This window comes from Abramis brama (assembly GCF_963993115.1).
Source record: "Abramis brama genome assembly, chromosome: 1".
Classification (NCBI taxonomy): Eukaryota; Metazoa; Chordata; class Actinopteri; order Cypriniformes; family Leuciscidae; genus Abramis; species Abramis brama.
The window spans coordinates 59,232,176-59,246,389 of NC_139963.1; the positions used below are offsets into that span (position 1 = coordinate 59,232,176).

The 14,214-nt window shown below is 42.7% G+C and overlaps 1 protein-coding gene across 1 annotated transcript in view; it reads left to right on the forward strand.

Annotated features, from left to right (window-relative positions):
- Positions 1–6,757: 6,757 nt before the first annotated feature.
- Positions 6,758–14,214, forward strand: part of LOC311081808 (uncharacterized protein) — a gene marked incomplete at its 3' end in the record, with an annotated part of 24,855 nt that continues 17,398 nt past the window's right edge. Inside the window, exon 1 of the mRNA XM_084112503.1 lies at positions 6,758–6,824. Coding sequence (XP_083968629.1) covers positions 6,764–6,824 — 61 coding nt within the window. The 5' untranslated portion in view covers positions 6,758–6,763. The remainder of the gene's footprint in view (positions 6,825–14,214) is intronic.

A 14,214-nucleotide genomic window follows, 5' to 3' on the forward strand; every position in this document is an offset into this window, starting at 1 on the left:
GTGGCGACAGCTGCGCTGTCATAGACTGTGAGTCCAGAACTATACCCAGAAACGAAATCGTTTGACTGGGGTTCAGTGAACTCTTCGCCCAATTGACCGTGATACCAAGATTCTCGAGGTGATCGAGTAAAATGGCTCTGTGCTCTACGAGCTGAGATCGTGATTGGGCTAGGATCAACCAGTCGTCCAAATAGTTCAGCGCTCGCTCCTCTCAGACTCAGTGCGTCCATGCATTTCGTAAATGTACGAGGTGCCAGGGACAAGCCGAAAGGCAGGACTGTATACTGGTATGTCTGACCCTCGAAGGCGAATCTCAAGAATCGCCTGTGATGTGACGCTATCTGTATTTGAAAATACGCGTCCTTCAGATCTATCGACATGAACCAGTCTTCCCGGCGAACATGTGCGAGAATTTTGCTGGTCGTGAGCATTTTGAAACGGCGTTTCACTAACACTCTGTTCAGTCGTCTTAGATCCAGAATGGGTCTGATACCGCCGTCCTTTTTGGGGACTAGAAAGTATCTGCTGTATATCCCCTGTTCGCTTTGATCTCGGGGAATAAGCTCTATCGCCCCTTTGCTTATCAGTTTTGATATTTCGGCGCGAAGTAGGTGTGCTACTTTCAGCGGTACCGAAGTTTCGGTAAAAAATGTTATGTTCAATATTTTTCATATTGCTGTTGGATCTCAAACTGTAGAATCTCAGAGTTACAATCACCAATACTAAAACAATACATCAAGAATATAGTCAAAAATTTAGACTCTGAATGACATCAGTGAATCAGGACACTACATGATGATATTTATCATCAAAACATATTGTCAGCAGGTCATGTTTTCTCTTGCAGTAACAAATGTGCTTTATAAACACAATGATGGAACAGTCAGAGAAAAACTACTATTAACAAAATGAAAAGAGTCAAGAGCCCAACTAAAGCAAACACTTACCACCAAAATGGTAACAGTCCATTAAACGTCCATTAAACATTACCATCTAAACTTCTGTTGAATCTCAAGAACTTTTGTCGATGTATGACAGAAATAAAGTCAAACTGGTAATAATAAATGTAACAATGTGTAATGACTTTAAGTCAGTTGTAGTTCTTGTGTTTCTCTTTTTTCTGTTATTGTTTTTTCTCTTTCCGTCAATGATTCTGCTTATTAACATCAGGTGTCACCACTAATGGCCAATCACTTAATTAATCACTTAATTATCTCATTAACTTCAACACTGCTTCAGTGTTAACTTAATTATCTCATTAACTCCAACACTGCTTCAGTGTTAATTTTAACACTCTGTAGAGTGGGACCATATGTGCTCTGAGCAGTGTTGATTTAACACTGGGGATTTTACTGTGTGGATGTGCCGCGTCAGGCCTGGTATTAATATAATAAAATCTGCAAGGTTAGAGGCTCCAGCACACTGAATACTCAAAGTAATGTGATGTTTATAGCTTTATAATTGTGTTTATAGCATAAAGAGCGATGTTTTGAGCAATCGCCATGGGTTTCAAGATTGAAGTATATGTATATATAGATACGTACATGTGTAATTGTTGAATATTATACATATAATCTTTGCATACTATATTATAGGCTACTGTTGACATTTGGTTTTTATAATATGTTTTAATGATCTTTTGATTAAGTATATCCGCTGTACTGTATATAGTAATTCAGTTTAAATGGTTATATTGTGTAACTAATGGTTCGCTCAACTATTCAGTTATACAGTATTTAGTGGGAAACATTTGCACAGACAACAGAGACTGTAATAGCCTACATTGTGATGTGTGATTTACGGGAAAAGTATTGAGTTATCTGAGGAAAATACTACTTGAGTATAAGGAGAAAGACTTACAAGAGTGATGCAACACATGTTTATTGGTGTTTTGTTTGACTGAGTCACATGTAAGGTGACAGAAGATATTGTGATTTAATTATACAAAATATAATATGTATAAATAATCTTTGACTTATTGTAATAAAGTGATTACAAGTGTGACTCGTTATTGATAACAGCACAACTGTGTCTGTCTCATTGTTTTGCCAAACAGAATTCACTTACTGCAGAACTGCCAGCTGGACGGCGGGCGTGTCTCATACACAATCATGTGAATGTCTTTAATTGTCCATAAGGCCAAAATAAAAGCATATGTGATGTTCTGGATTTGTGAAATGTGGAGCTTTTAGGGTTTGGAGCTGTTATCCATCCGACTGGCAGGAGCGTGTAGTGGGTGTGGCCAAACTATCGCATATCACTATCACATGCATTCACAACTTTTCATCTCTTTTCAACTTTTCATCAAGCAAAGGTTTTAGCCAGGGATGGGCAAACTCTGTCCTGGAGGGCCACTGTCCTGCAGAGTTATCTCCAACCCTGATAAACTCTCCTGTCTGTATCTTTCTAGCAATCCTGGAGACATTAGCTGTGTTTGATGAGGGTCCCAGATAGCAAGCAACCATCGAAACAATGTTAAATCAATGTTAATGTGTCAATGTTAACTGCATTGAATCAACATCACTTTTTGCAATTAATGTGTGAACTCGTGAATAAAGTCTATAGTCTAAATATAAAGTCTAAATATAACTGAATTTAGTCTGACTGCAACGCTATAGCCTACCTAATGCAGCGACCCATGTGGCGTTTCCTGATGGATCGAGGTCGTTCCTTGACTTCCTTTTCTACGTGCAATTAACACAAGCTTTAAGCGTGTGCGAGTAAGCGCCTATAGCAGGGGTCCTCAACTCTGGCCCCAGACCCAGACCTCTATTACTGCATGCCCTTTATACGTGGTCCCTCAGTCGACATTAGTGGACACTTGTTCCGAGCCATTGGCCCGGGGAAACAAAAGGTCTATTTAAGGGCTGAGGGTTTGGCGACAGGCCAGGGTGTTCACCACACCACGGCCACCTCGGGACTCGGTCGTGCATCCACTTTTGTATTTATACCCGCGCCGCGGGGGTGGAGTGTGTGATGTGAATCACGCACGCCAATTTGCAATGGGTCATTCAATAGTACTTGAAGAAGACAGGCTCCCTAGTGTGATCCCATTCAGTCGACGTCGTACGTCTGACGTTCTCGACTGAAAGGGAACTCAGCGATTAGACTATAAATTAGTTCAGTCATTCAGGTCAAATGATGATTATGTCGAAACATAACCAACACCACCTGATCACCTTTTCTCTTGTCTGGTTGTTAGAATAGAAGAATAGAATCGGGCATTTATATAGCGCTTTCATATGTACTACTGTACACCCAAAGCGCTTTACAATCATATCAGGGGATCTCTCCTCAACCACCACCAGTGTGCAGCATCTACTTGGATGATGCGACGGCAGCCACAGTACAACGGCCACACACCAGATATAGGTGGAGAGAGGAGAGAGAGTGATAGAGCCAATTCAATGTTACAACCCAGTTATGCTTAAAACAGGGAAGTCTTTCCTTTGAGTTTTCGGCGTACAAACGACACCGTTGTCAAAACGATCCCCATTCACACGGACAGGCGCGTCGTTAGACATGGGCATCCGGGGCTGTTTTTTTTATAGCCCCGGATCTCAAAAAATTTAATTTATTGATAATTATTATTATTTTTTAATAATTTTGTATTTATTTAAAAAAATTGACCGGGTCTTTTAATCTATCCTTCGGAATCAATCATGTATTAAAGACGATTAAAATGTGTTCAAGCAGATCAAAGTTACTATGGTTACTATGGTTACATCATGCTTGTATTTAGAGTGCGCACCAGAGGAGAGAGCCTGAAAGAGCCATCGGTTAACTTACAGCTTTAGGGCTTGACTGTCATTGTTGTTTGTGGCTTCTGGTGGTAGCTATTATGGACATTAGACACTTTTTAAAAAGTAAAATAAGGAGTCATGAACGATACGAGGCGGATTAGAGGCAAGAAGAGTTATCTATTGGCGCCGTTCCCTCATCATTTAGCTCAGGTCGGTGAAGGCTCTTTAGCAAACCCTGGTCTAACTTACCTAGCCCTGTACTCACTGTGGTATTAATGCAGAACATGTACTGTATATATAAAGTACGTGGGACCTTACTATTTCGCCTATAGCTAATCCATTTTGTGAGCCATAATCCGTTTCTCGTGAAGAATGTAGATGAAGTAGCCTATACATCTGATTTGGCGATTGAAACACGATGTGTAAATTAACGTTATTCCCCTCAGATGGATAGCTAGCTAGATATCAGGGGCCGTATTACAGGAAGAGTCTAAGATAGGATTTTCCCCAATTGGTATTACCGAAGCAAATACTAAATAACTTTAGGAATCCTATCTTGCTTCATCCTATCTTATTTCAGGTATTTTTAAAATGCTACAAAAAATGCACCTGAATGCAGGAAATGAAGTGTGTAATGCCCAACGCTTCCTGGGGGAGGTCCCCCAGACCCCCCATTTATATTATTATTGCTTATTATTATGTGCCTATGCTATGAGTAGAAGAAGTAGTTACCAAAAGTGGGGGTGGGTGGGGGGTGGGGACTGGGCTAAGCCCCCAATGTATCAAGACCCTAGCAACGCCCCTGCACACGGATCCGCGAAAACGACTAAAAACCCTGTATTCTGATGCCAGGCCATCAGATGGAGATGAAACACTATAGACTGAACACATAATACACATGTGCATGACCTCATCGTCTTCAGAGATTCACATTTCGATTATTTACGAGGAGACCGTTTTCAAAAACTTGCACTTTGAAAGCCGTTTTCAAACATTTGTGTTATCAGGCCCCAAAACACCATTGTCGTTTAAATGAAAGTAAAAAGTGTAACGTCAGAAACGATGTTGTGTAAACACGCCCCTAAGAGAGTTAAAATAACAGTGAATCAGTGTTAAAGTTATAATTAAGATATAATTAAGTTTTTAATTGAGTGATAATTGGCAATTATTGAAGACACCTGATGTTAACAAGCAGAATACCAAAGGAGAAAATCACACCGTTATGGTGATCAGTGTTTGCTTTTAGGGGTGGGGGAAAAAATCGATTATTAGATGCATCGCGATGCGGACGTGGACGATTCTGAATCTATTCACAAATTGAAAGTCAAAAATCGATTTTCTAAAAAAAAAATTTTCATTGTGACCTATTTAGTATTTTTAGTATGAGAGCTGCTTTCTGTATTGTTTAGTTTTCACATCAGTAGCCTATGCGGTAAACTGATCTGTTATACGTACGTTATACTGCCCTCCACAGTCACAGTGTGTATCAGTGCAATGCCAGTCACAAAAAGTTAAATTTTGACTGTGCTCTCTGCAGATGTTCATTCACTTCACACAGTTTTTGATTGTGGCATACAGCAAACATTTCAAGTCATAACTCTTAATTATTTAGTTCTGTATAAAAGCGGCTTTGTATGTTACTAATTATTCAGAATATGCGTAAGTCCACAAGCATTATGTTTGTATGAGAGCTGCTGGTACATAATTCTATATTTTTGAACAGAAACTGTTTGTGATTTTGCTACAGCAAAATGTTTTTTTGTTTTTTTTTGTGTGTCTGAAGGATTATATTGCTCATTGTAAATAACAAGAGGGTGTTGGTTAGAAGTCTATTATTAAATGCTATAGATTCAGAATATGCTGAAGTTTGTATACAAGTTTGCTGCTAGTACAGGCACACATTTATTTTCCTGTTGGTTCTTTGCAATGTTGGGACATATGCTGGCAAATGTAACCATACAGTTGATTGCCAAATCACTTCCATTTGTTTTATTAATAAAATTAATATAGGAAGTAAATTATTTATGGGTCATCATAAATACTTTGCTTTAAAAGTGCCAAGTAGTCACACACACACAAAAAAAAGATGCATTGATAATCGTTACCCTCTGAATCGTAATCGAATCGTGAGGTGCATAGAGATTCCCACCCCTATTTGCTTTAGATGGGCTTTTGACCCTTGACTTTTTATGTACCCTTATTTTAACACTTTTGAGTGTGGTCAAATAAATTCCCAGGAGAGTTAATTTAACACTGGAGTTTTTGCTGTGTATATATAGATGAAGTGTGATCTTGACGCATCTGTCAGTGCAACACTTCTGGAGGATGTGAATTTGTGGTTTCACAAGCACAAACTTAGTAGCCTAATAAAAGCTTCATGAATCTGTTGGAAACAGTAACATGAATCTTTGTGGTACACACACATATAGCAACACAATGTGTTAGTGATGTGATGGGGAAAAAAAGTGTAAAAATTGACATAAAAATTACTCTGAGGACACTGTATTGGGTCACTTAAAAATAACTATATTTCATTATGTTGAAATTGTTTTCTCTGACAAATAATCAGTAGCTACAATAGCTGGGTTTCCATCCAAACGTAAAGTTTAGAAATTTGGCATTTCCATCACTCGTTTCTGATGCGATACTTCTAAATATGCATAAAAACAGGATGATGGAAACATAGCTAATGAGAGGAGAAATATATTGTTGTATTGATTTGTGTGGATCTGTTCATTCAAAGCACTTTGTTCAGTGTCAAACATAATACTTCTTTATGGACTTGGTTGGTTTCTGGACGGCACTGTACAGTTCAGCTCACTTTCTGATCCAGAGCTTTTCAAAGTCAACACAGTTTTACACCAGAGATCTTTCTGATTGCTTCTTCAGCTGTGTCATAGAGTCAGGACTAAACACTTGATGAGATCAGAGGAAGTTACCAACCAGAGGAGGAGCTGATGATGTTTAAAGGAAGAGCTGTAACTATATATAATGAAGAGAAAGACTGACAGAAACACAAAATGGCTGATAAGTGTGATCTGTGTCTGCTGGGACTGATCATTCTCTCTTCACTTCTCACAGGTAAAGAAATCTGTATTTTCTCTAAAGACGTTTAGTGGAATTAGTCTGGAAAGAGTTCATTTGAACATGCTCAGTTTATTCTTGCACACATTCACGTTGTGATCTCAGAGTTGTGTATTGATACACACAGATCATACTGTATTATTCCTGATACTGGACATAGTGTCACTCAAACATCTGATGATGAAGAATTATCTTCATATTAAGAGTGTGTCAGTGATTTGAACAGCTCTCTGATAAAGAATAATAGTTTGATACTAATGATAATTGAAAGCATGAACTAATCATGAACCACTGAAGAGTTATCCTGAACTACGACTGGAGTCATTATGGATTCACGCATGAATAACGGCAGCCTTAACTACATGTTAGTACATGTTTGATAGTTAATGCATTCATTAACATTTATGGATAAACCAAATCAAAGTGCCTCTTTAAGAAGGAATAAGAAGTACCCTGACTGCACCTCCGTTCTCTGACTTCTGGAAAAGTCACACAACAACTTAACTGGGCTGAATACTTGTTGTATCTCAAACATATTGAGATTAACAGAGGTTTAGATCATGATGATTTATTGAAAATAATAGTTTGATTTGATGTCATCATTATGGTGATCAGTGTTTGCTTTAGTTGGTCAGTTTGACTCTTGATGTTTTAATGTTAGTTTTTCTCTGGCTGCTGGAACTGTGTGTTATGGCAAGAACAGTATGAGAAAAATGTGATCAGATGATGTCATCTACTTGATGATGATGATAATGATATAATCATCATGTTGGGTTCTGATCAGCTGATCTCTTCTAAACTCGTCATGTGTGCTATTAATTTCATATAATTGATTATAGTAATGTTTCTATAGGATGACATCCAAAAAATGTGTCATAAAAAAATGTGTATAAAAAAACACTAAATATTTTGAACTACTGTTTCACTTAGACACACTCAAACCCGCCGTGGGAATCTCTATAACGGTGACGTGCTTCATGCCGCAATGCATTCTGGGAGCCACTGATATGTATGATGCACCCAGAATGCATTCCTGGCCACCCCCTAGTGGCGCCATTGGTTGTCAGTGCTGTTATCCTTCCTTTAGGAGAACATTCTGGTAACAAAAATAAAATGATCTACAGAAACCATTACAAGAACATAACAACATTGATAGAACAACAACATTTCTATCTGGGATGAGCTCATATTGTGGCCACAGAGAGTGCGCTGTGAGTTACACTTTTAGAGTTACACTTTTAGCTCACTGTGACTCACATTGATGACGTTGTGCCCACATGGTGAGATCACTGTGAGATTAAAGTGTTGACCGAGCAAGTAAAGTCATGACAAAATAATGCATTAACAAACTGTTTTATAAAATATTATTAAATATGCACTAGGAGAATATTTGTATTCCTTTACACCACCAGTTAAAAAAACAAACAAAAAAACTTTATTTTAATTTATTTACATCATTAAACATATACTCAAACTAAAGCCCAAACATACCTGTAAAGACACACATGAGGCACATTCACAATCAAATATGCCACGTACACAAGTTAATTGAAGCATTTACAATTATTAAAAAAGCATATATAATTAAAAAAACAAAACAATAGAGTTAATTACTGTACATAACTTCCTGGAAAATTCCCAATTTAAAACTCATGCAAACATGACAATAATTATCAATTCGGTTTGCCAAAGCAGTCAACATATATTAGATTAAAATGCCAGCATTACCGTATAACAACACAACTAACACGCCAAGAGCACCTATTCATGACAAATATTTAGAACGGTGCAAGATTTTTTTGCCATTAATTTAATAGATCTGTTATGGTAAGAATGATGGAAGACCAGGGCGGGATGCAGTTTACAGTCTTTAATAAATAAAGGAAATGGTCCTCAATGAATAATTAGAACACAAATCACAGGCATTAATCAGATTCAGAACAGAAACTGCCAAATGACTGGATCTTAGATAAACAACATAAACTTCCACGAGGGTAGAGACCAGGGACCCCGAGATGCTTTCAACCAGTCAGGAAGAGTGTAGACAGCAGAGAGGGTAACAGCCGTGAGCGGGCGCTGAACAGGTACTCTACAAACAGGCACAGCTGGATAATACACAGTCTGTAGGCAGTCTAACTCACAGTAGAATAAATAGTATCACTTTCCACAGACAGGACAGGACAAGACAGGAGCACAGACGTATCTCGCGTGAGGTCATTGAATAATCCGACAACAAGACAGGGCTAGGAAGAGGGAATAAGAAGCTGAGACAATCAAGAGAAAAATGGAACCGGTGAGGAGATGGGAACGAAAGGGGAAACAGCTGTAAGAGATAATGAGCGGAGGAGAGGATGTGTGTGCGTGATTGTGTGTGCGAGTGAGTGTGTGACCACAAGAGGGAGACAGAGAAAGAGGAAAAGAACCAGATCATGACAGTACCCCTCTCTCAATGAGCGCCACCTGGCGCTCCTGAGGACAACTGGCGAGACTGGAGGAAATCATCGATGAGTGAAGGATCCAGGACGTCCCGGGAGGGAACCCAGCTTCTCTCCTCAGGACCATACCCCTCCCAGTCGACAAGATACTGATGGCCGCGTCCCCGACGGCGCATGTCGAGAATCCGGCGAACCCTGTAGATAGGGGTATCATCGACAAGACTAGGAGCACAAACCGGACGAGAAGGGGGACGAATGACTGGCATGATGCAGGAGACATGAAACACGGGATGAACCCAGCGTAAATTAGGCGGAAGGTGAAGTTTTACTGCGACAGGACTTATGACTTTTACAATGCGGAATGGTCCAACAAAATGGGGAGACAACTTGTGTGATTCGGACTGGAGAGGTAAATTTGAAGTGGATAACCATACTCTCTGACCGCAAACGTAGCGAGGACTTTTAATTCTGCGCCTAATGGGCCGCAACTGTCATGCGTCTTCTAGCTCGACAGAGAGCAGATCGCACTCTCCTCCAGGTGCGTTTGCAATGGCTAATAAAAGCTTGCACTGACGGAACATTAGACTCAGAGTCTTGGGACGAAAATAACGGAGGTTGATAGCCGAGACAGCAATGGAAGGGCGAAAGACCGGTAGCAGAGGAGGGCGAATTATGGGCGTATTCGGCCCAGGAAAGTTGCTTTGACCAGGACGCGGGATTCTGATGGGTGAGACTGCGAAGCATACGGGCGACAATTTGATTGGCCCATTCCGCTTGACCGTTCGTTTGGGGATGAAACCCGGACGAGAGGCTAACGGATGCCCCAATCAGGCGACAAAACTCCTTCCAGAATTGAGAAGAAAATTGGGGGCCTCTATCAGACACTATATCAGTTGGTAAACCATGTAGCTTAAAAACATGATCAACCATGATCTGGGCGGTCTCCTTGGCAGAGGGGAGATTAACGAGCGGAATAAAATGGGCCGACTTAGAAAAATGATCCACCACGGTTAGAATAACGGTGTTACCCTCCGAGAGAGGGAGCCCGGTGATAAAGTAGAGAGCTAAGTGAGACCACGGTCGTGTAGGAACCGGTAATGGTTGAAGCAGACCGGCTGGAGGGGAATTGCCAGCTTTAGTTTGCGCGCACGTAACGCTGGAGGCAATAAACCGTCGCACATCTCGTTCCAAAGAAGACCACCAAAAGCGCTGACGGATAAAAGCGAGGGTGCCCCGGACGCCGGGATGGGCAGTTAATTTAGAGGTGTGTCCCCATTGAAGGACAGCTCGACGCGCGGATACAGGAACAAAAAGAAGCCCCTTAGGACAGTTGCGCGGGACTATGACTCGAGAAAGAGAACGCTTAACCAGCTTCTCTATTCCCCAGACGGTCGTTCCAACAACACGACCCGGGGGAATAATCTCCTCAGGCTCAGTAGATGAAGAGGAGTCAAAAAGACGAGATAACGCGTCAGGCTTGACGTTTTTGGAACCCGGGCGATACGAGATGGTAAAATCGAAACGGGTAAAGAATAGAGCCCAGCGGGCTTGACGAGCATTTAGTCTCTTGGCCTTACGGATATATTCTAGGTTTCGGTGATCTGTCCAGACAATAAAAGGAACGGGAGCTCCCTCCAGCCACTGTCGCCATTCGCCTAACGCTAGACGAATGGCGAGCAGTTCGCGGTTGCCCACGTTGTAATTGCGCTCAGCAGGAGAAAGACAGTGAGAAAAAAAAGCGCAGGGGTGTATCTTTCCGTCAGCGGCGGAACGCTGGGAAAGAACAGCCCAGACCCCCACTTCAGAGGCGTCGACCTCGACAATAAACTGTTTAGTGAAGTCAGGAGTAAGGAGGATAGGCGCGCTAGTAAAAAGAGACTTTAGAACGTCAAATGCAGTCTGCGTAGATTCTGACCACTTAAACTGGGACTTGACTGAGGTCAGAGCTGTAAGGGGAGCGGCCACTTGACTGTAATTTCGTATAAAACGACGATAACAATTTCCAAACCCGAGAAAACGTTGTAGCGCGAGGCGAGAGTCGGGCACGGCCCAGTCAGTGACCGCCTGGACCTTAGCTGGGTCCATACTGATCCCCTCTGCCGAGATGACTGAACCTAGAAACGTGACTGAGGGGGCATGGAAAGAACATTTCTCGGCCTTTACGTTAAGTCGATTCTCCAATAAACGCTGAAGGACACGACGAACATGTTGGACGTGCACCTGGAGTGATGGCGAAAAGATCAAAATGTCGTCGAGGTAGACGAACACGAAGACGTTAAGCATGTCCCGTAGGACGTCATTGACTAAGGCTTGAAAGACCGCGGTGGCGTTTACTAATCCGAAAGGAAGAACCCGGTATTCAAAGTGCCCGAGGGGCGTGTTAAACGCGGTCTTCCATTCATCCCCCTCCTTTATACGCACTAGGTGCTAGGCGTTGCGTAAATCGAGCTTCGTGAAAATCTTTGCTCCCTGCAAGACTTCGAAGGCAGATGACATCAGAGGTAATGGATAACGATTCTTGACAGTGATATCATTTAAACCCCGATAGTCTATGCAGGGACGCAGGGAGCCGTCCTTCTTCTTAACAAAGAAGAAACCGGCTCCCGCTGGAGACAAGGAGGGAACGATAGTACCGGCGTTAAGCGAGTCAGAAAGGTATTTCTCGAGGGCCTCTCGTTCGGGAGCGGATAACAAGTATAGTCTTCCCGGGGGGGTGTGGTACCTGGGAGAAGATCTATACTGCAGTCATACGGGCGATGAGGGTGGAGAGAAGTGGCCCGGGAACGGCTGAAGACCTCCCGCAAATCGTGATACTCCTCCGGTACTCCAGACAAATCACCTGGCTCTTCCTGAAAAACAGTTACAGACGAGACAGGGGGTACAGCAGAAGACAGACAATCAACATGACAAGACAATTTCCAAGATAGAATAGAGCCTTCCGCCCAGTTAATCTGGGGGTTATGGAGAACTAACCACGGGTGGCCTAAAATCACTGGAGTAAAAGGGGAATGAAAAAGAAAAAAAGAAATAGTCTCTCTATGATTTCCTGAAACAGTAAGAGTCAATGGAGAAGTCCTTCTCTGCACCCTAGGAAGGGAACTGCCATCTAGGGCGAACAGGGGGGTGGAGTCTTGTAAATCTAAGAGGGGAATACCTTGTTCCAAAGCCCAAGTCTCGTCAACGAAGTTCTCCTCCGCCCCCGAGTCAATCAATGCAGAGCAGGAAACTGACGATCCCAGCCAGCGGAGGTGTACGGGAAGGGAAGTGCAGGACTTAGACGGAGAGACCCATGATGTAGCGCTCGCCAGCAACCCTCCGCCTACCGACGAGTGCTGGCTTTTACTGGGCACCTAGAGACAAAATGATCAGCGGCAGCACAGTACATGCAAAGGCGATTCATAATCCTGCGTTGACGTTCCCGCGTGCATATACGAAGCCCCCCTAGCTGCATCGGCTCGGGATCAGCAGTAGATGGATGTGGTGGCTGTGTCGCCGTGGGAGCGGGAAGTAAGTCAAGTCAAGTCAAGTCAAGTCAAGTGTATTTATATAGCGCTTTTCACAATACAGATTGCATCAAAGCAGCTTCACAGCATTAAACCAAAATAACACAACAAGGTTGTTTCTAGTGTAAATTTATTGATTGATAAAATTAAATTAATATCCCCAAAATATCCCCAACTGAGCAAGCCAAAGGCAACAAGCCAAAGTAACGAAGCTTCCATTCTGCGAGCCCTTCGTCGCATGTCAAAACGTCTTTCGATGCGGAAGGCAATCGAAACTGTCAGGAACCTCTCGGACAAAGACCTCATCCTTGATCTCGGAGTTCAGACCCTCGAGAAAGCGGGCGATGAGTGCCGGATCGTTCCATCCACTCATTGTGGCCAGGGTTCGGAACTCAATCGAAAAATCAGTGACTGACCTTCTCCCCTGGCGCAAAGTGGATAGGAGGCGGGATGCTTCGTCACCGTGTGCAGACCGGTCAAAAACTCGGATCATCTCCTCCTTGAAAAGAGAAAACTTGAAAACACAGTCTACCTCTGCCTCCCAGTTCGCCGCCGCCCACTCTCGAGCTCGTCCATTGAGGAGAGAAATCACGTAAGCCACCTTAGACCGTTCCTTGGCATAAGTAGATGGCTGGAGGGAAAACACAACCTCGCATTGGGTGAGGAAAGATCGACACTGTAAGGTCTCACCCGAGTAGCACGGCGGGTTGTTAATACGCGGCTCAGATGAGTCGCGCTGTCCAGCCGCACCAGTGGCTTCATGACGGTAGATATGGAATTTCTGGGTAAGATCCGAGAGCTGGGCGGTTAGGGAATCAACGGCACGTCTCGCGGCGGATAAATCCTCTTCATGTTTGCCCAACAGAGCACCCTGGAGCTCGACAGCGTTGTGAAGGGGATTGCCACTCGCCTGGTCCATCTTCTGGTCAGATTATTCTGTTATGGTAAGAATGATGGAAGACCAGGGCGGGATGCAGTTTACAGTCTTTAATAAATAAATGAAATGGTCCTTAATGAATAATTAGAACACAAATCACAGGCATTAATCAGAGCCAGAACAGAAACTGCCAGATGACTGGATCTTAGATAAACAACATAAACTTCCACGAGGGTAGAGACCAGGGACCCCGAGATGCTTTCAACCAGTCAGGAAGAGTGTAGACAGCAGAGAGGGTAACAGCCGTGAGTGGGCGCTGAACAGGTACTCTACAAACAGGCACAGCTGGATAATACACAGTCTGTAGGCAGTCTAACTCACAGTAGAATAAATAGTGTCACTTTCCACAGACAGGACAGGACAGGACAAGACAGGAGCACAGACGTATCTCGCGTGAGGTCATTGAATAATCCGACAACAAGACAGGGCTAGGAGGAGGGAATAAGAAGCTGAGACAATCAAGAGAAAAAGGGAACCAGTGAGGAGATGGGAACGAAAGGGGAAACAGCTGT